At 44.0% G+C, this 23,258-nt stretch overlaps 1 protein-coding gene across 1 annotated transcript in view; it reads left to right on the top strand.

Moving 5' to 3' along the window:
* The window catches only part of LOC122540540 (FXYD domain-containing ion transport regulator 6-like), a 42,796-nt gene that overhangs the window by 3,489 nt on the left and 16,049 nt on the right, over window positions 1–23,258 (top strand). The window contains exons 2-3 of the mRNA XM_087976338.1: window positions 21,698–21,751; window positions 23,034–23,057. Of these exons, the coding sequence (XP_087832464.1) occupies window positions 21,703–21,751; window positions 23,034–23,057 (73 nt within the window). The 5' untranslated portion in view covers window positions 21,698–21,702. The remainder of the gene's footprint in view (window positions 1–21,697; window positions 21,752–23,033; window positions 23,058–23,258) is intronic.

Below are 23,258 nucleotides of genomic sequence, written 5' to 3'. Positions count from 1 at the left end.
ACACACACACACACACACACACACACACACACACACACACACACACACACACACGAAGAGAGACTGCTGTAAGGTGATGGAGAGCTGCCTTAGCTTTCACTGAGTCCTCTTTACTAGCCATTTCAGAGGGACTTTAAGGGTAAGCCAATTACATTTAGACCAAACTGTTAAGGAAAGATTTACGAGGATGTTGCCAAGGTTGGAGGGTTTGGGCTATAGGGAGAGGTTGACTAGGCTGGGGCTGTTTTCTCAGGAGCATTGGAGGCTGAGGGGTAATCTTATAGAGATTTATAAAATCATAAGGAGCATGGATAGGGTAAATAGACAAGGTTTTTCCCTGGGGTGGGAGTGTCCAGAACTGGAGGGCATAAGTTTAAGGTCAGGGGGAAAGATTCAAAAAGGGACCTAAGGGGCAACGTTTTCACACAGAGGGTGGTGTGTGTATGGAATGAGCTGCCAGAGGAAGTGGTGGAGATGGGTACAATTACAGCATTTAAAAGGCTTCTGGATGGATATATGAATAGGAAGGGTTTGGTGGGATATAGACCAAATGCTGCAAATGGGAATAGATTTATTTAGGATCTCTGGTCGGCTTGGATAAGTTGGACCAAAGGGTATGTTTCCGTGCTGGACATCTTTATGACTCTATGACAACAGATTTAATTCCCTAAAGGGCACCATTAAACCAGATAAGTTTTCCAAACCATTCAATAGTTTCATGGTTGTCATTACCAAGACTAACTTTTTGTTCCAATGAACTGAATTTAAATGCGCATTATGATAGCAGTATTTGAAACTCCTGCCAACCAATCCTTAGACCCAAGCCTCTAGATTGCTGGATTGTTAAATGAACAACTGCTATCAACTGTCCAAACCTATTCAGTCAGGGTGCATACTTGTTTTTGGGTGAGCTGAAAAAGGAGTGTTTCCTCCCAGTTGCCTGATTTTGAAATCGGATTCTCATGTTAATTGGAAAGTGATCCCACCCTTCCATTCACATTTTATATAAAAATATCATGCTGGCTACATAATCTATTTTTACCAGGATCAAGTTCTGGACTTGCAAGGTTTCTGTTACCAGTTCAGTTCTGTTCTGCTAACATTTACAAACTCTGTACTGACATGTCTCCGAAAACCAAGGGCAAGTCATTTTCAGTAACCTACTGCTGAGGCTAACACTTCCCCCTTCCCCAGTCTTTCCGCTTGCAAATCTATATGAAGAATTGCAAACTGGCAAGACAAGGAGATTTGCCCAGTACGATATGAGACACACTGTTCCTCCCCTGTACTCTGTTGCCCCTCATAACACATGCACACGGATAGCAGTGAGTTTAGGGGTGCGTAGGTTAAGTTATTATAACTTACATTAGGATTAAATCTCGGCACAACATCTTGGGCGAAAGGGCCTGTTCTGTGCTGTACTTTTCTATGTTCTATGTTCTATAACCTGACTGTGTTACAGAATTCAAGATTGTAACAGGACAGTAGATTGCATCATAGCTTGGTTTAGCTCAGTTGGCTGGATGGCTGGTTTACAATGCAGTATGGGTTTAATTCCTGCACTGTCTGAGATTACCTTGAAAGGCTGTCCACTCATCTGAGATGTGGTGACCCTCAGGTTAAAGCACCACCACTTGTAAGTCTCTAATAGGAAAGTAACCCTAAGGTCTGTTAAGACGTATAGCAACTTTGGCAGCATGGTGGGACCCAAGTTCATTTCCACCCTCAGGTGATCTGTCTGTGTGGAGTTTGTACATTCTCCCCGTGTCTGCGTGGGTTTCCTCTGGATGCTCTGATTTTCTCCCACAGTCCAAAGATGTGCAGGTTAGATGGATTGGCCATGCTAAATTGTCGAGTGTCCAAGATGTCCTATAGGTGGATTGGCCATGGGAAGTGCAAGGTTATAGGTTGGGATGTGGGGTCTGCTCTTTGGAGGGTTGATGTGGATTCAATGGGCCAAATGGCTGGCTTACACACTGTAGGGATTCAATGGTTTACCTTTAGCTGAAAGACAATGTGCTATGAAACTTTAACCTTTAAAGCAGTCACAGATTCTGTAGAGTATATTTAATTGATAAGTTAGACTTGATTTATAATCTTTGATATTTAAAAAGCACCAAATCACTTCAAAGGAACCATGTTGTTAAACTTTTTAAAACTTGTTTTTCAAATCATTGGGTCCCATGAGAGAATTCTGTATCTTTAATTGCTCCAATAGTGTTGGCTGTGGAATTCCCTCCCTAAACCTGGTCCCTGTCTGGAACCTACCAATATGACCATTTGACCATGATGTTGTGGTGTGGTGGCTCAGTGGTTAGCACTGCTGCCTCACAGCGCCAGGGACCCAGGTTCGAATCTTGCCTCAGGCGACTATCTGTGTGGAGTTTGCACATTCTCCCCGTGTCTGTGTGGGTTTCCTCCGGGTGCTCTGGTTTCTTTCCAAAGACATGCAGGTTAAGTGAATTGGCCATGCTAAGTTGCTCATAGTGTTTAGGGATGTGTAGGTTAGATGCGTTAGTTAGAGGTAAATGTCAAGTAATAGGGTAGGGCAATGGGTGGCTTACTCTTCAGGGGGTTGGTGTGGACTGGTTGGGCCAAATGGCCTGTTTCCAAACTGTAGGAATTCAATGATCTTAATATCTGCCCTTATGTTTAGTTTTGCTTTCTAATGCTCCTATGATGCACCTGTAGATGTTTTATTATTGTTCAAGGTGCTTTAGAAGTACAAGTTACTTTTTGTTATTGATAGGATGTGGGTGTCACTGACTGGTCCCAGCATTTAGTGTTCCTATTAATTGCCCAGGGGGCAGTTAAGAATCAACCATGTTGCTGTGGGTCTACAGTCACATGTAGGCCAGACCAGGTAAGGATAGCAGATTTCTTTCCTTAAGGGACATTAGTGAAGCAGGAGGGATTTTTCAGGAATGGAAAAACAATGAGGGGACAGGGTGGTGTAGAGACAACATCACTAGACTAGTAATCCAGACACCCAGGCTAATGCTGTGGTGACCCTCTCCTATGATGGCAGATGATGAAATTTAAACTCATTTAATAAAGTCTTGAATTAAAAACTAGTTTAATGGTTACCATTAAAACTCTAAAAAAAAATCTGGTTTGCTACATTCCTTTAAGAGAAAATTTACATCCTTACATGTGACTCCAGGTGTGGCAGATGCTAACCTACCCTCTGCCTTGGCCAACACTTAATTCAGGACAATAAAGGTTGGACAATCAATGCCCCAGTGCTAGAAAACAATAAAGAAAAAAAAATATATAAAATACATGTTTTTCTCAGTTCCTTCATTCGTAAAGGTAATGTGCAGTCCAGCGTTACAAATTGGCAATAAATCAGTGCTTGGCAGGAGTGAGGAAAGCAAATCTGACAATGTTTTATAAGGTCATGATAGGGCTGAAAGAGTGAGGTAATGTGCCACTTTATAAATCATGGATGTAACTGCACTTAAACTAATGTGCATACTTCTCTTTGCCACTGTACTAAAGCGGATAATGCAGTTACTAAAAGGATCACAAGCAAGAGCAGCCAGAGTAATTGAAGGGATGGAGGGATCCATTGGTTTGAAGGAGTAATTATCATCCAGCAGGGGACCCTTGATAGTGACCTAGTTTAGTTAACATCCCCTCTCCCTAAGACCAATAGCTTGTATTTGTCTAACCTCTTCAACACAATAATATTTTCTAAGGTGCCTCACTAGAGCACTATTAAGCAAAATTTGACATGAAGCCACACAAGGAGATATTCAGGCAGGTGACTGAAATCATGATCAAAGTGGTTGATTTTGTCTGTTCTTGATGCAAAGTCGCAGGGTCTGAAATATGAAATCCATATATTGCTCTACAGCTGCTGCATGGATTGCTAAGTACTTTGAGGCTTCATTTCAGATTTCCAACATCCATTTTATTTTGCTTCAGGTTAAACTGCCACCAGTTGTAAGCCTCTAATAAGAGAGTAACCCTATGGTCTGAAAAGACTATGGCACATTTAGCTTGAAGACAATGTGCGATGATATTTTCAGATGTCACATGACACCAGGTTATAGTCCAACAGGTTTATTTGAAATCACAAGCTTTCGGAGTGCTGCTCCTTTATCAGGTGGACCTCCACTCAGGTGAAGCTCCGAGAGCTTATGATTTCATATTAGTTAGACTATAACCTGGTGTTATGTGACTTCTGACTTTGTCCACCCTAGTTCAACACTCACACCTCCATATCAATGATAGTTTAACCCTTAAACAACTAACAAACAGCAAGAAGCTTCATAAAGGAGCAGAGAGGGTTACAGAAGATTATAGATTGATGAAAATCTTAGATTTGACAAGTCCGTAAAATTGGGAGTGTTTGAGGACCTCAGAGGACTGTAGAGCTGGAGGAGGTTATGGAAACGAAACCATGAAGGGATTTATAAATGGGGATGAGAATTTCTGTGGGGAGAAAGTGAGGACTGCAGATGCTGGAGATCAGAGCTGAAAATGTGTTGCTGGAAAAGCGCAGCAGGTCAGGCAGCATCCAAGGAGCAAGAGAATCGACGTTTCGGGCATGAGCCCTTCTTCAGGAATGAGGAAAGTTTGTCCAGCAGGCTAAGATAAAAGGTAGGGAGGAGGTACTTGGGGGAGGGGCGTTGGAAATGCGATAGGTGGAAGGAGGTCAAGGTGAGGGTAATAGGCCGGAGTGGGGGTGGGGGTGGAGAGGTCAGGAAGAAGATCGCAGGTTAGGAAGGTGGTGCTGAGTTTGAGGGATTTGACTGAGACAAGGTGGGGAGAGAGGAAATGAGGAAACTGGAGAAATCTGAGTTCATCCCTTGTGGTTGGAGGGTTCCTAGGCGGAAGATGAGGCGTTCTTCCTCCAACCGTCGTGTTGCTATGATCTGGCGATGGAGGAGTCCAAGGACCTGCATGTCCTTGGTGGAGTGGGAGGGGGAGTTGAAGTGTTGAGCCATGGGGTGGTTGGGTTGGTTGATCCGGGTGTCCCAGAGGTGTTCTCTGAAACGTTCTACAAGTAGGCGGCCTGTCTCCCCAATATAGAGGAGGCCACATCGGGTGCAGCGGATGCAATAAATGATGTGTGTGGAGGTGCAGGTGAATTTGTGGCGGATATGGAAGTATCCCTTGGGGCCTTGGAGGGAAGTAAGGGGGGAGGTGTGGGCGCAAGTTTTGCATTTCTTGTGGTTGCAGGGGAAGGTGCCGGGAGTGGAGGTTGGGTTGGTGGGGAGGTGTGGATCTGACGCGGGAGTCACGGAGGGAGTGGTCTTTTTAGAACACTGATAGGGGAGGGGAGGGAAATATATCCCTGGTGGTGGGGTCCATTTGGAGGTGGCGGAAATGACGGCGGATGATACACTGTATATGGAGGTTGGTGGGGTGGTAGGTGAGGACTAGTGGGGTTCTGTCCTGGTGGCGGTTGGAGGGGCGAGGCTCAAGGGCGGAGGAGCGGGAAGTGGAGGAGATGCGGTGGAGGGCATCGTCGATCACGTCTGGGGGGAATTTGCGGTCTTTGAAGAAGGAGGCCATCTGGGTTGTATGGTATTGGAACTGGTCCTCCTGGGAGCAGATGTGGCGGAGACAAAGGAATTGGGAATATGGGATGGCGTTTTTACAGGGGTCAGGGTGGGAGGAGGTGTAGTCTAGGTAGCTGTGGGAGTTGGTTGGTTTATAGTAAATGTCCGTGTTGATTCGGTCACCCGAGATAGAAATGGACAGGTCTAGGAAGGGGAGGGAGGAGTCAGAGATGGTCCAGGTGAATTTGAGAATTTCTGTGGTCAAGCATTGCTACACAGGAGAGCAGTGCAGGTCAGCGGGTGAAACAGTGACTGGGACCTAACAGCAGTTTGAGAAGGTGAGAGACAGCCTGCTCTCTGTCCCAGCTGAGATTCCAAGACATTGAGCCCCCGTTACTCTAAAGACACAGAGATTACAAAAACACTTGGTTTCATTTTGAAATGTGCTTCATTACATTGTGCTAAAAACAGGTTCCGATTCCATTTTGGGGCTTGGTATTGTATCTGTGAAAGCATTGGATGAATTTGGTTGCAAAGAAATGTATCACTAATTGGCAATCAGAACAGGTGAACACCTAACGGAAGCTTGTTTCTGAGAGCCAAAAAAAGGATTCCAATATCTTATCTTTTTGCATTCTCCATTCCTGCTCCACTCCAGACCAGAGTCTGCAGTGAGACAGGCAGCAAGGTTACTGCAATGACACTGAATCTTTCACTCGCAGACACTGGATGAAATGATTTGCTAATTCAAGCACTAAGTCTTTTTTATTGTTTTAATTCTACATTTGTGAAGGGCAATAAAATTCAATAGATATGTGGTTCAGTGATGTTGCAAATTGTCTAGACAGTCAGCGTTTCCTATTAAACCATGGAGATAGTACTAATGTCATGCATTTCAGTAACCACTTGCAGCTCTACAACCCTCCAAGGTCTGTGTGCTGCCCCAGTTATGCTCACTTGTCCCGAGTGTAAGTTGCTTAACCATTGATGGCTGTGGCTCCTGCTGCCAAATCCCTCATGTTCTGGAATGTTCTTCCCTGAACCTCTCTACCTCTCTTATCCATTAAGACAATCTTCAAACTTTTCTCCAATTAAGATTTTAAAATCAAGATATCCTGCTGTGGGTTTGTTTCAAATTTGCTTTGTTAATGCTCCTTTGAAGCAGCCTGGGATGGTTAACTATGAAAGGATGCTAAATGTAAGTCATTTTATTAAAACCTTCTTCTTAATAATCTCCCTCATTAAAAGCACTGCTTCTTCAGCTGTCAGCTTGGCTCAGTAAGTGCCGCTGAGTCAGAAAGTCATGGGTTTGATTCCCACTTCGGTGCAAAGTCAAAAAAATCTGTGAAATGTGATAAAATACATTTCATTTTCCTCATAATCAGATTAAAATGGGGGAGGCTGGTGATGAGGAGGTAATGTAACTGGACCAGCAACCCAGAATCCCAAGCTAATGCTCAAGGGACATGTTTACAAAGTTCACCATAGCAACTGATGGAATTTAAAATTCAATTTGTAATTCTGGAATTGAAAAATAGTCTCAGTAACTATAGTGATTGGAGCGAGGTAAGCCAGGTGTACCTCGTAGAATATGAGTTCCCTGATTGAGGCTGTTAATCTGGTCCAAGCAGGGAGCCCTGGCTGGCAGATAAACAGGTGTGTCAGGGGTTCTGCTCACTCTAAGAGCCAGCTCTGAGCTAGCTAGGTCAGTGTCATGTACTGTGCGCACGTAAATAAAGGGTTACTAACCTCCATGGGGTTATTTCCATAACTGTGACCGTAAAACTACCATTGAATCTTGCAAAATCCCATCTAATGTCCTTCAGAATAGGACGTCTGCCAGCCTCCTCTGGTCTGACATACATGCGATTCCAGACCCAAAGTAATGTGGTTAATTCATGACTGTCCTCTGAAATGGCCTAGCAAGCCACTTACTGGATCAGTGGTGCTGGAAGAGCACAGCAATTCAGGCAGCATCTGAAAAGCTTCGAAATCGACGTTTCGGGCAAAAGCCCTTCATCAGCTTTTATTCCTGATGAAGGGCTTTTGTCCGAAACATCGATTTCGAAGCTTTTCGGATGCTGCCTGAATTGCTGTGCTCTTCCAGCACCACTGATCCAGAATCTGGTTTCCAGCATCTGCAGTCATTGTTTTTACCTAGCAAGCCACTTAGTTCAAGGGCAATAAAGAACAGGCAATAAATGCTGGCTTTGCCAGCATCCAGTGAAAAATAAATAAATAAAATAATTAGATATTATTGTCATGACAGGAACAAAATATGGACTGCCAATTTTCTGCTTCCATCATGTGATTTTTATCCCCAAGGCTCTCGTGGACTACAATGGTTTGTAAAAGGTAGAAACATAGACCTAAAATGCCTGCAATGATCACCTGATCACCGATTGAGGCATGTTCAAGAACCTATCATGCAATAAATGAAGCCATCTGAAGTAAAATTTACCATTTTATCAAAATGTATAGCAACCGGTGAATTGAGTCAAGGGCCAAGAAAATTGTATGTTCTGTTTTAATTTACACAAGAGAAGCTGTTCATTTTGGAAATGAAAGAGTTTCCTGCAACCATGCAACTAATAAAGACAATGAAGAAAGATTTGGGATTACACAAATGAACTGTATTTCAGTGGCAGTTTGCCAGAGGAGTATACAGAGAGAGAAAAAAATGGTTTAGTAATAACATGGACTGGAAAATTCTAGCATTCTCCCTGTTTTTCCCCATTAGCTCAAAACTCTGCAGTGGTGATAGAACTAACAGAGAAACATCCACTCACTAAAAACCCAATGATTCAACACATTTCATGACTGCTGAGGATACAAGACATCAACTGAACAGCCTTGGGCTCATGTTCGACTGTAACAACTCAAGGCTTCTTGAGAACTTTTAGAACTGAATATTCTCTATCTTCCTACTGAATTAGCCCCACCCTTTTTAAACTTTCTATCCGTGTTTGAAGTATTTTTATTATTTTTCTTGGTAAGTTGTAAAATTCCTCTTTGTTTTAATCAAGGAAATCTTGTAACTGACACCTTAACTTTGGTTGATGATTGTGTTTTAATTAAGATGTGATTTAACTGTGGGCTGAAAACAAATTAAAACCTCTGTGACCGATCAGTTTGGTTAAAAAGATAGGAGCCAACTCTCCCCTTCTCATCTGGTAACACTGTATTTTTGTTCAAAGAGTTTGGACATGGTATCTCATCAATGGTCAGGTGAGCACCATGCCCCAGGAGGTGAGGGAACCCACAATGCTTAATGCATTCTTGTTTCATGTTTGTACTCTTCATTCCTTCTCTCTTCCACACCAGGCTGGTCAGTCCAGACCAGTGTGGCCAGGTTAAGTCTTCCATTGGACCCTTCCTTAGAGGTGGCCTATTTATTGATTGGGTCAGCGGTCATTGCTGATTTTAATCCGTACTCTGTGACAGACAGGACAGAGAAGGCACTGGTTCTAGTGTACATGTGCATCAGCCAGCACTTGGTCTGAAGTATCACTTTTATTCTATTCATTTGCCAGTTTTGTTTGCTTCAGGATCTGCAGTACAGAAAGCATTTGCACAGGGACTGTCTGAAATAAGACAATGCTGTTGATCAGCCAGGTGTCAAGCGTGTCTAAGATGGTTGAATAGACTACAACCAACTGGGCATTAAGCTGAGTGATATTACAGAACAAATCAATAACCTGCTTAAGGACTAGAGCCAGGAATTCTACCAAACTGACAGTGCGTGTCTAATGTGGAAAATATCCTCCGCCCTTGAATTAGTACCATTTTCCTTCGCATGGATAAAAGCAATAAATGTTAGCAATTCTTTGGAATTATCCTTTATCTTAAACCCATCAAAGACTCTAGCTTTGGTCTGTGAATTGATCCTGCCTTCAGCTTTGTGCATTACTTTCTTGGCACTTGCTGTGTTCTTGTTATCAGCATTTCTGCAGCATCGGCATGTGACTTCAACACAAGAAATTAGATAGTAAAACCTCGACAAGTCCAGGAGTGTGATGGAATACAGTCCACACACCTGGAGAGATGCAGCTCAATCAATACTCAAGAAGCTTGACACCATCCAAGACAAAGCAACCTACTTCATTGGCACCATATCCACCACCTTCAATATTCACATCCTCCTCCACTGGCACACTGGCAGCAGTGTGGACCATCTACAAGATCCAAAATGGAGGATCCTTGACAACACCTTCCAAACCCATGACTTCTAGCACCTAGAAGGACAAGGGTAATGAGTACATGGGAGCATCACCAGCAAGTTCCCCTCTGCATCCCACACAATTATGACTTGGAAATATACCATCATACAACTTTACCACTGATGCTGGGTCAAGATTCTTATGAGCTCCCAAACAACTTAAAGAATTCCCTCCTCAACAGCATGATGTGTGGTATTTAGGTGACATAGCCTGCAGCAGTTCAAGAGGGCAGCTCCACACCATCACCTTAAGGGCAATTGGGGATGGGCAATAAATGCTGTCCCAGCCAGTGACACCCACATTCCATGAGTGCCTAAATAAAAGAATCAATATTTGAATGTCTTAGATATGAAAGAAACCAGCAGATAGGAAGCTCTTTGAAAACAAATATCAGTTTGTCTTCATCAACTCCATCTGGACCAGGACATTTATTTTTTGGCTCTGCAATTCAGGAAGAATGTATTAGCTTTGAATATTCACCAAAGTGACACTGTGAATAAAACTGTTAAATGATATGAACAAATTGCATAGAATATTCTTCTATTCCCTTGAGTTAGATGGTTGAAGTGGTGATCTAATTGAGGTCTTTATAGCGATATTAAGGCATTAAACATGGTGGGTCCAGAGAAATTATTTTCTCTGGAGGGTTCCTGACTAAAAATTAAAATTCCTGTATTAAAATTAGAGTCAGGCCATTCAGAGATAAAACACTTCTTCACGTGAAGGCGAATGAAAATAGTTCACTCCAAAATGATTACAGATTCTGGGAGTCAATTGCAATCTTCAAGAATGTGAGCAACTGATTTTTTGTTTGTTCAGTTGAAGTTATAAAGTCATAGAGTTGTACAGCATGGTAACAAACCTTTTGGTCAAACTAGTCCACAATGACCATGTTCCCAAACTGACCCATATCCTTCCAAACCTTTCCTATTCATGTACATGTTTTAAGCATAACTGTACTCTCAGTCACCCCTTTCTCTGACAGTTTGTCCCACACACTACCCACTCTGTGTGTAAAAACTGTTGCTACTTTGTGTCCTTTTTAAATCTGTCTCCTCTCATCTCAAAAATATGCCCCAAGTTTTGAACCTCTCCACCCTAGGGTAAATACCTTTGCTCGTCACCTTATCCATGCCTCTCATGATTTTGTAAACCTCAATAAGGACACCCCTCAACCTCCTTCACTCTGGTGAAAAAGTCTCAGCCTGTTTTTTATTATTCCCAGTAACATTCTGGTAAATCTTTTCTGCACCCTCTCCAGTTTAATAATAGCCTTCCAGTAACTGGACGACCAGGACTGCACACTGTACCCCAGAAGAGGCCTCACCAGCATCCTGTACAACTTCAACATGACGTCCCGACTCCTGTACTCAAAGGGCTGAGCAATGAAGGCAAACGTGCTACACACCTTTTTAACCACACTATTTACCTGTGACACAAATTTCAAACAATTACGTGCCTGAACCCCTAGGTCTCTTTGGTTTCCCCAAGAGACTGTCAGATTCACATTGTCTATGACAGGCACGTAGATGTACATAAACACAGACACAAACACTTCAACACTCTTTCCTCTTTTAAGACACTTTTTAAGTTGTACCTCTTGGTCTGCCTCCGGCAACTGTCTGTGTGCAGTTGGCACATTCTCCCCGTGTCTACATGGGTTTCCTCCGGATTCTCCGGTTTCTCCCACAATCCAAAAGATGTGCAGGTCAGGTGAATTGGCCATGATAAATTGCCCGTAGTGATAGCCGGAGTAAATATAGGGTAGGGAAATGGGTCTGGGTTGGTTACGCTTTGGAGGGTCGGTGTTGACTTGTTGGGCCAAAGGCCTGTTTCCACACTGTAGAGAATCTAATCTAATCTAGTTGTGCTTTTGCTCAGTGTGATTTCAAGATAGAGAGAAAAGACTGGGTTTGAGGTATGGATCAGTTTGAGCCAATTAAGTAGTAGGACAACTCAAAGGGTGGAATAACATTGTATACTTGAGTGGACTTTGAAGAAGAGAGAGTCTGAAGACTGATCTGATATTGCTGAGTGATTAGCTTTTACTAACCATCCTGTGTGGATATGGAAGGAGAAAGTGAGGACTGCAGATGCTGGAGATCAGAGCTGAAAATGTGTTGCTGGAAAAGCGCAGCAGGTCAGGCAGCATCCAGGGAACAGGAGAATCGACGTTTCGGGCAGGAACCCTTCTTCAGGAATGAGGAGAGTGTGCCAAGCAGGCTAAGATAAAAGGTAGGGAGGAGGGACTTGGGGGAGGGGCGTTGGAAATGGGATAGGTTGAAGGAGGTTAAGGTGAGGGTGATAGGCTGGAGTGGGTGTGGGGGAGGAGAGGTCAGGAAGAAGATTGCAGGTTAGGAAGGTGGTGCTGAGTTCGAGGGTTGGGACTGAGACAAGGTGGGGGGGAGAGGAAATGAGGAAACTGGAGAAATCTGAGTTCATCCCTTGTGGTTGGAGGGTTCCTAGGCGGAAGATGAGGCGTTCTTCCTCCAGCCATCGTGTTGCTATGATCTGGCGATGGAGGAGTCCAAGGACCTGCATGTCCTTGGTGGAGTGGGAGGGGGAGTTGAAGTGTTGAGCCACAGGGTGGTTGGGTTAGTTGGTCCGGGTGTCCCAGAGGTGTTCTCTGAAATGTTCCGCAAGTAGCCGGCCTGTCTCCCAAATATAGAGGAGGCCACATCGGGTGCAGCGGATGCAATAGATGATGTGTGTGGAAGTGCAGGTGTATTTGTGGCGGATATGGAAGTATCCCTTGGGGCCTTGGAGGGAAGTAAGGGGGGAGGTGTGGGCGCAAGTTTTGCATTTCTTGCGGTTGCAGGGGAAGGTGCCGGGAGTGGAGGTTGGGTTGGTGGGGGGTGTGGACCTGACGAGGAAGTCACGGAGGGAGTGGTCTTTTTGGAACGCTGATAGGGGAGGGTAGGGAAATATATCCCTGGTGGTGGGGTCCGTTTGGAGGTGGCAGAAATGACGGCGGGTGATACGATGTATCTGGAGGTTGGTGGGGTGGTAGGTGAGGACCAGTGGGGTTCTGTCCTGGTGGTGATTGGAGGATCGTGGATATGGTGGCGATTGTGGATATAGAGGTACGAAATCCCTAGCAGCTGCTTTTCCTCCTGCTGTAACTTTGCAAGTGCATCGTAGAAACGGGTAGGGAATTTAGTTTCAGCTACCCCTCGTTTGAGGTCATTCCTAGCAGAGTGGGATTGTCTCGGTAACTGAAACTTCTCCCCATTTGAAAGATCACATTAACCTGTTCCGATCGCCCTTTCAAACTGCGCATTCCAGATTACAACAAATACTTGTGCAAAATGTTTCTTCTCTCTATCTGCCGCTGGTTATTCTGACAATTATCTTCAATCTATGTCCTTGATTTCTGTTGCACTTCCCACTGGACACAGTTCCCCTTTGCACATGATAAGAATCAGAATACCACAGCAGTAGGCCCTTTGGTCTGTCAAGCTAATGATAGCACCCTGAAGAGCAAGTCTATTCCCCCACTAACCATGTAGTCCAAAGTGCTTACTTTTCTCAAGTGGAGGCTAATTCCCTTTAGTCTGTATGTTTGTGTATATGTGTGAGAGACAGTGTCAGTGTGTGTGTGTCTGTGTATGCGTGAGAGTGTCTGTCTGTGTGTGTATGTGTGTGAGAGAGTGTCTGTATGCAAGAGAGTCCATGTCTGTGTGTGCGTACACACACGAGAGTCTGTGTCTGTGTGTGCGCGCATGAGAGAGTCTGTGTGTGTATCCACACGGGACAGTCTGTGTGTGTGCGCGTGCGATAAATGTGTGTGTGCGCGCAAGAAAGTCTGTATCTGTGTGTGCACGTACGAGAGAGTGCTTCTGTCTGTGTTTGTGTATATGTGTGAGAGACAATGTCAGTGTGTGTGTATGTGTGTGCATGAGAGTGTCAGTGTGTGTGTCTGTGTGCGTGAGAGTGTCAGTGTGTGTGTGTTTGTGTGTGTGTCAGTGTGTAAGAGAGCATCTGTGTATGTGTGCACGCACACGAGTGTGCCTGTGTGAAAGCGTCTGTGTGTGTGTGCATGTGTGTGTGAGAGCGTGTTAATGTGTGAGAGAGCGTCTGTGTGTGTGTATGTGTGTGAGAGACAGCAGCTGTGTGTGTTTATGTGTGTGAGAGAGCGCCTGTGTATGTGTGAGAGAGAGCATCTGTGTGTGTATGTGTGTGTGAGAGATAGATCTGTGTGTGAGAGAGAGCATCTGTATGTGTCTCTGTGTGTGTGAGAGAGCACGTCTGTGTGTGTGTATGTGTGTGATAGAGAGAGTCTGTGTGTGTATGTATGTGAGAGAGAGGGTCTGTGTTTGTATGTGTGTGTGTGAGAGAGCATGTGTCTATGTGTGTGAGAGAGCTCTGTGTGCGTGTATGTATGTGTATGAGAGAGAGCATCTGTGTGTGTGTATGTGTGTGACAGAGCGTCTGTGTGTGTGAGAGAGAGAGAACATCTGTATGTGTGTGTGTGAGCAAGCATCTGTGTGTGTGTATGTGTGTGAGAGAGAGCGTGTGTGTGTCTGTGTGTGTGTGAGAGAGCGCATCTGTGTGTGTGTCTGTATGTGTGAGAGAGCGTCTGTGTGTGTGCATGTGTGTGTGAGAGGTTGTGTTAATGTGTGAGAGAGCGCCTGTGTGTGTGTATATGTGTGTGAGAGAGAGCGTCTGTGTGTGTGTATATGTGTGTGTGCATGTGCGTGAGAGAGAGTGTCTGTGTATGTATGTGATAGAGAGGGTCTGTGTGTGTACATGGTGCGTGTGTGTGAAGAGAGGCTCTGTGTTTGTGTGCACGCATTTGAGAGAGAGGGTCTGTGTATTTGAGTCAGAGAATGTGTGAGAGAGAGAGGATATGTGTGTCTATGTATCTGTTTATATGTGTTTCTATGTGAGTATGTTGGATTACGTATTTCTGTCTCAAACTGCCTCCATTTATAACTCACACCACTGGCTGTTGAGGGAGAATATTGGGATTGGATACAAAGACTGTGTATTAACCAGCCCCACTGCCAGCTGGCTCTGCACCAGAGATTTTACACAAACCGTGAAAATTAGGCTTGTGACAGGTGATTGACATATTGGAAATCAACAAGAAATACCAAAATTGGGACAACAGCAATTTGATTTGTACCTGAAAATTCAACTGTTGGTGCTACAATGGCCGGGGTCAGGGCTGGGGGAGGGGGGTATTCAGTGAGAGGGAGGGAGACTGGGTTATTCTGGGAGGAGGAGGGGAGAGGGGGGAGTGGGTTATTCTGGGAGGAGGAGGGGAGAGGGGGGAGTGGGTTATTCTGGGGAGAGGGGAAGGGGGCAGTGAGGTTATTCTGGGGGGGAGAGGAGGGGCAGTGGGTTATTTTGGGGAGAGGGGAGAGGGAGGAGAGTGGGTTATTCTAAGGGGGTGAGTGGGTTATTCTGGGGGGAAAAGGGGAGGGGGGAGTGAGGTATTTTGGGGGTAAGGGAGAGGGAGGAGTGGGATATTCTAGGTGGGAGGGGAGTGGGGAGAGTGGGGTATTCTGGGGGGGAGGAGGAGGGAGTGGGTTATTTTGCATTGATTTATTTTTCGTTTCAAAATTGAAATTCGTCTCTTGAATTTTGATTTCAGATGATGGGATTTAGATAAAATACTAAATAACCCAACTCTGTCTCTTGATGAACTGACAGTGTAGGATTAAGGCTTCACGAACAGCATTTCCTGATATGATCTCTCTTTTATATTTTGTCCTTTTACTGCCAATAGCTGGTGTCCTCCACCATCCTCCTGCGAGAGACTGTACTGTCACAACAGCAGGAAGAACAGCACGCAGGCGGCAATGTACATTGTCACACAGAGCGATTGTTTCCGGAGTTATATTCACTAAACATCATGTTCAGATTTTCGGCTGTAATGGAGGGGGCAGGGATGTCATCTTGTTTGTGCAGTTCAGCTCAGATCTCTGCCTTAGCATTGAACCTGTTTTGTCAGAAGCCTTGCCACACAGTGTGGTCCCCAGCTGTTACATTCAGAAAGATCCCTTTTATATCTGCGATGGTTTAGAGCACAGTCCTAGTTGCTTTGAGATGTCCAGTCACTGTAAGGGAGGCTGGATCCAGTCTTATATAGAGTATCTGTGGATATTAGGGTGTAAGTGAGAATATGGGATTGAGACCACAATCAGATCAGCCATGAACTTATTGAATTGAGGAACTATAAGGACTTTTCCTGCTCCTTATTCAGTGATAGTATGATGCCAAATGATTTAATTTCCTCTTGCTGTTTTGCCAACTGTGATGTCAATAGCATCAACCATCCATCTACAGAAACAGATGGGCACAGAGCAAATCAAAACTGTTGAGAAAGGGGCAGCTTCATGTCATGGCCTTGTGCTGATGGGCAAGGGCCAGTCTAAGAGATTGGCAAGTTCTGCTACAAGGCCCAGTTGTCGTAGGTTTTTTTTTCAATATTGGCCTTTGTTGCCAACTCATAAGCACCTGTCATCTCAGATGACTGCTGCAGATACTGGAGAGACTCAGCAGGTCTGGCAGCATGTGTAGAGAGAAAAGCAGAGTTAATGTTTTGAATCTTCACAGTTCTGAAGAAGATTCAGACTGGACTCAAACCCATAGCTCTGGTTCTCCCTCCACAGATATTGGTTGCTGCAGCACTATCCAGGCCTGTCTCATTTCACACGATCAGTTTCAATACAATGTCTGAACAGGAGCATACAAATCTGACGACAGCTTACCACATGAGCCACATGAAATATGAGAACAGTTGACCAAAACCTTGATTTTGGAGGTAGGTTTTAGCATGTGTCTTAAATATGGCAAGGTATGGAGAGGTTTAAGGAAGGTGTTTCAGAGTTTGAGGTCCAGGCACAGCTGCCCATGGGACAGTCAATTGCAAACTCCACTGTTTAACTGGCTACACAGCCACGATGTCGGTGGAGGGGGATGACCCCTTGCAGGATTCCAGTATCAGATGTTAGTCTTTTAATATCAGGGAATGTTAAGGGTCAATCGAAGATTAAAAACTGGGATTTGCTATTTCTGGTTGGTTTCTGACCTTCATTCTTGCATCCATCCATCTACAATCTCACTGCCTCCACATGGGTTGTTCAGTACGTCCATCCTCATGGCTCTAGACTGCTCAAGGTGATTTGGATGGGATCATTTTATGACTTTCAGTTTTTGATTTCATTTATTATTGTTACATATACCTAAGTACAGTGAAAAGGGTTGTTTTGTGAACAGTACATGCAGATCAAAACATACAAAGACATACAGATCATAGGATGATTGAACAAAGTGAGGCATACAGTATTATGGCTGCACAGAAGCTGTACAAAAGCAATATCAACATTAGATTTGAAATTTGAGAGGTCAATTAAGCATCATTATTTCCCCCTGACTGCAGTGTTTTTAATGCCGAGAGAGAGACATTTTTAAACAAGAACTTTACTTTATTAGTGTTGCTTTGAATTTTCCTCCCAAATGTTGCTTGTAGCAGTGTCCAGGAGATCAATTTCCATTACTTGAAGAGGCTGGGTCCTCCTGGAGGGATGGTTGCTCTATTAACATGCCACAGACGAGGACTGACTATAATGGGGGCACTGAACTGAAGCAGCTTTATCATTGAATTAAAACTGGGCAGACAGCCAAATCATTTTTCTTACTTTGAAAAAAAAATTGATGGTGTCTTTGGAATGTGCTGAGGAGCCTGTTCCATCACACAAAAATCACAGCATTATAATTCAGTACTTCAAACGCAGTCAAGTGAAGACATGAGGGTCTCACAGCCTAATCAGCCTTTTCATACACACAAATAGATTCTCATTGTAATTTCCTGCTGTGTCCTTGATGCTGCTTCTCTGTAATTTGAAATGTCCTTTTGCAAATGGAAAAAAAAGTACCCAGAACATTCTAGAAAGCTATATTTTGCTAAGTAGTAAGAGAAAGCACAATATAGGAAATTACACTGATGTATGTGTTTATTTGACTTATTACAGTGATCCCATTTGAAATAACTCCACAAGAGCCAGTATTTCATCACCAAATCACCCTTTATTGACCCTGATCCAGCTCCTGCAGAGCCAGCTCTGAGTGAACCAAACCTCTGACATTCCTGTTCACATCTGTCAGCCAGGGCTCCCTGATTACACCAGGTTAACAGCCCCAATCAGGGAACTCATATTCTGTGAGGTCCACTCGGCTGACCTCATTATAATCACTACGTCCTTCCCTCTCTGAGCCTGAGGACACAGGCTGGCTCTTCTTCTAGTACTGGGTCAGGTTCCTCCAACCCTCTGTCAGATATGGGCAGCGTGTAAAGCAAAGGAGTTTACCTCTTACGTACAGACCATCTCGGGAGAAATTTACTCTCTTTTTTGATGCAGTGAGATCCGCTGTGTCCATCTCAGGTTCTGAGGTCTTTTCAGTGCTAGACGGAGGGGAGAACCCATGGGTTCCTCAGTCTTTCCGACTGTTCTGAGGAGTTGGGCATGTTTTGCTCCTGCACTGTTTCTGAGTTTGCAGCTTTCATATGGTCCGTGTGCTTGTTCAGGACCAGCACACCAACCTGAACTTTATACGTCACTGAACCTGACCTTGTGTTGACCATGCCTCTTACCCATACAGGGCTATTCCCGTGGTACTTACACATACTTGGTCCCCTGTAGTAAACTGTCTCTCTCGCTTAGCGGAGTCTGGTGTCCAGCATTGGTATTCCTGATGGCATTTCGCCCTCCCCACCCTAGGTCTGGGAAAATCAGATTTAACCTGGTGCGGAGACTTCTCCCCATTAGCCACTCTGCTGGAGCTATCCTTGTGGTTGTGTGAGGGATGGTCCTGTAATCAAACAGGAACTGGGGCAGTTTGGTATCAAGTGAAGCTATAGGCTGTTTCTTTAAGCCTGCCTTCAAAGTTTGGACTGCCCTTTCTGCCAGACCATTGGATGATGGATGGTATGGATTTGCCATTACATGTCAAATGCCGTTTGACTTTAGAAAGTACTCAAATTCCCCGGTGATAAACCATGGCCCAACATCAGTGACCAACACCTCTGGGAGGCCATGCATTGGACAAGATGCACGTAGTTTTTCTAACATCATCCCTGTGTTTGACAAATGAACTCTATCCACATCCAACCACTTTGAGTGATTGATTAAGAATGATTAAGAGTGTTGAGCCTATGAAATGACCTGCATAGTCAATGGAACCAAGTCCGGGGTTTACCCAGCCCACTCCCAGAGCTGCTGGTGGTAATTTTTGTCCTTGTTGGCACTCTGGGCACTGCCCCACCTATGTAGCTATGTCTGCATCATATCTGGGCCACCAGACATAACATCTCGCGAACGTCTTCATTTTGGAAACCCCTGGATGATGCTGGTGGAGTTCAGCCAGTATCTGGCAGGGTCCTTTGCTCAGGACAATCACTCTCGCTCCCCACAATAATATGCCATGCTCTCCTGTGATCTGGTCTCTCAGGGTCTAGAAGGTTTCAATTCTGGTTGCGGTGGCCCTTTAGCTTCCCCATCACGACCAGCTGTTTCAGTTTTGCCAGGACTAGATTTTTCTGCGTCCAAAGTCTGATATTATCAGCTGTGACTGGAAGTGTGTCCAGAAAATTTAAAACCATTACAAACGTTTCCAGTGGCAGTACCATCGGATGTGTATCTGCCAGCATGTTCCCACTTGATGTGAGAGCTGGGCCACCTTTGATCACCTTCGCTTTATCTTCCAACGGGTACATGTATCCCATGTAGGTCACTTGGGATGCCTGAACACACACATTTTTCCCTTCTAAGACATACACCTGCCTGGGAGAAATGTCTAAGGACTATGTGCTCCATATCGGTCTTCCCTGTCATTAGCATGCCATCTAGATAAATGGTGACCTGGAGTGGACTTTGTGAAATATTCTCAATCATCCACTGAAAAGCTGTACAGGCAGTACTGCCAGAAGGCAGTCTCGTTTATTGATACAAACCCTTACAGTTATTAATTGTAGGATGCACATGGCTCATAGAGTCATAGAGGTGTACAGCACGGAAACAGACCCTTCGGTCCAACTCATCCATGCCGACCAGATATCCCAACCCAATCTAGTCCCACCTGCCAGCACCCGGTCATGTCCCTCTAAACCCTTCCTATTCATATACCCATCCAGATACCTATTAAATGTTGTAAATGTACCAGCCTCCACACTTCCTCTGGCAACTCATTCCACACACATACCACTCACTGCATGAAAAAGTTGCTTTTTAGGTCTCTTTTGTATCTTTCCTCTCTCACCCTAAACCTATGCCCTTGAGTTCTGAAATCCTCCACCCCAGGGAAGAGACTTTGCCTATTTACCCTCATGTCCCTCATAATTTTATAAACCTCGATAAGCTAACCCCTCAGCCTCCAACACTCCAGAGAAAACAGCCTCCCATTCCACAAACTGGACTGGTTTGTGTGGGTTCAATGGGCCAAATGATCTGTTTCCACACTGTAGGGATTCTATGATTCTATATTGCACCACACACCATGAGTTCTTGCTTTGCATCATTACCTCTGGCATAACACTTTGTCAAACACCTTCTGGAAATCTGAGTACGGGACATACCCTTCATCAAACAAATCTACAATAAGTTAGTGAAACTTGATTTTCCTTTCACAAAACCATTTTGACTCTGCCTGACTGAATTTTAATTTTCTAAGTGCCTCAATATTCCCTCCTTTCATATACGATTAAGTATTTTACCCATAACAGATGTTAAGCTAACTGCCGAGTCGTTTCCTGATTACTGACATTCTCCTTTCACGATCAGATGGGTCACAAATATTATTTTCCAACCTGATGGGAATAAAAAGAGATTTTAGAAAATTGAAACCAATGCGTCCTTTATTTCAGCAGCCACATCTTTTAAAACCTTCAGATTAAGTCCGTCAGAAGCTGGGGTTTTGAGTTCTACAGAGGCATTTAGTACACTTTACCCGGTGTATATAATTGTTTTACATTATTATCAGAAGGTATTAACCCTTTGTTACATTTCCCCTCAAGTCTTTGACCCTACCTATTACATGATGGTACGTCTCATCATATCATTTACATTTCCTTATCACACATTTTAAATACATGTAAATTATTTTTAAATAGCTGTAAATTATTTTTAAATACCTGTTTCAGGTTATTCCCCCGATTTTGCATCTAGCAGGTGCTGAATAATAATCTTTAATCTCGGGAGCATTAGCAACTTGAATTGGAATTTGTATGGGATGAGGCATTTCAAACCAATCTGCTAACTATCGTCAAATGTGGACCCACGGTGAGGGGTGGCAATGGTCTAGTGGTATTATTGTTGGACCCAGGCACCTGATTTCAAATCTCCCATGGAAGATGGTAGTATTTGGATTCAGTAAAAGTCTAAAGTCTAATGATGAGTATTGTTGGAAAAACCCATCTGATTCTCTGATGCCCTGATGTAGACTTGGTTTGGTCTATGTGTAACCCCAGACCCACAGAAGTATTCATCTGTCATAGAATAGTGCTCATTGATTATCTTTTTTAGTGCAGTCAGTGATGAGCAATAAATGCTGACCTAGCTAGTGACTCCTACATCCTGAGAATGAGTCTTGCGTTAATCCAAACCATGTGAGAATTAGGGATAGCGGTAGCCATTCAGCCCCTTGAGTCTCCTCTGCCATCCAGTAAGGTCATATCTGATCTAATTGTTGCCTCCCCACTCCATGTTGGCATCCACCCCTTAACTATTGATTCCTTTCTTAGTCTAGAATTCACCCACCTCAAAGACTCTGCCTCCATTGTGCTGTGGGGTTGAGAGTTGCAAAGAGCTACAACCCTCAGAATTTGCTTTCGTGAGACCCGTTGAATCATCCAAAAACTACCAAGATGCTGCAGGCTTGGCCTATAACTCAGTCAGGGATAATTCACCTGTTCTGGAGATGCTTTAATTTTAAAATGCCAATATTTTATTTATTTTTTAGACACCATGGAAGCGTGCATGTTGGTTCTGTGCTGCGGACTTGTTCATCTGGCTGGTAAGTGCGAAATTCCGGTAAGTGCATGGTCTCTGCTTTAATTGGTCTTTGTTGTGAGGACTCAGCACATGTCCCACCAGTTTGGGTTTCCATTTGCACAAGAAATTTCCAAGCAGGTGGTCTCTGAGCACATGAACATTTACACAGCTCCCTTCGCCTGCACAACATCTCAATAATTACTGTCCAGGTTTCATTTCATAACATTGACACTTACTAACATGGCTGTCACATTTCGAATCAGACTGTGGGCTCCCAAACACTGAGAGATAGAGCCTTAGAGGGAGGGAGATAGAGCGTTAGAGGGAGGGAGATAGCAGAGCGTTAGAGGGAGGGAGATAGCAGAGCGTTGGATGGAGGGAGATAGCAGAGTGTTGGAGGGAGGGAGATAGCAAAGCTTCAAGGGGAGGGCATTATTAGAGTGTTAGAGGGAGGGGTTCAAGGTATATCACTCTTGCAGTCTGGGGTTGATTTGAGAATACCATCCGTTAGGTGAATAAATGTGAATCTACATTGTCCAACACAATATGAATTCTGAACTTGTAACACTGGATCTGATTAGTTTAACTGTGACACATTGTCACATCTGAATCCAACCCTCTGCTCATCTGTTTCTCTGTATGTCTTCACATTCCTCTTTCTCTATTTTTCTGTCTCCTACTCTCTTCTTTTGGCTACTCCGTATCTCTAGAGTCACACTCATCAGTTCTGGGCTTATGTCACTGGAAATATACTCAGCTCAACAAATGGCTTTACAAAGAGTTTTGAGTATTGTGGGTGCATTTCGGAGTGTGGTACCTCCAGGTGCTTGTCTCTCTGTCTCTGTGATACCTCTATCACTCTATATCTCTCCTTCTGTCACTCTATATCTCTCCCTTTCTCTGGTTCAACATCATTTCAGTTTTGCTACAATGAATTGCGTCACGCACCAGTGAAATAGCCACTCAGCTCTCATGAGCTGACCCTTATGTAAGTATTTTTGATGTGCTTTACATAATGACACATGGGTATGATGTCCTGTCTCTCTGCTTGTCTGTCTTTGGATAATTTCAGTAAATAAATTCAAGTAACACAATAATGGGCTTCTTCAAAAATGCACTCATTCCTAATTTCATTGAAATCTAAGTACTTATCTATCACATCGAATAACGCTCATAGATTATCTCTGTTTTTAATTGAATTTCTGCAAGGATTCCTTCTAAAATTAAATTCTGTTGAATTAAGTTCACAATCTATGTTCAATTCTATTGATGATAACTGATGATTAATTCTGTGTCTTTTCCAGTTGCTGGAAATTCTACTAATATGGGTAAGTATTCTCTTAACTTTTCACTGGTTACATCTTGCGCCACACATCTCTCAAACCCTCCACAAGCAGAACATGGCTGGGGAGGTGGGGGGTGTAGGTGTGGGGTTGAGAGAAATGTTCCTGTCTACCCGATGACCTGTGCCTGTTAACAAGGAGATCTCCTGTTAATTAATTTAAGATGAAATAATATTTCAGTATTCT

The sequence above is a fragment of the Chiloscyllium plagiosum genome, unplaced genomic scaffold (genome assembly GCF_037043375.1).
Source record: "Chiloscyllium plagiosum isolate Xiang-an unplaced genomic scaffold, Cpla_swu_hap1 HiC_scaffold_29, whole genome shotgun sequence".
Classification (NCBI taxonomy): Eukaryota; Metazoa; Chordata; class Chondrichthyes; order Orectolobiformes; family Hemiscylliidae; genus Chiloscyllium; species Chiloscyllium plagiosum.
The sequence above is the reverse complement of the archived record's forward strand: the minus strand, read 5'-3'. Positions and strand labels throughout refer to the sequence as shown.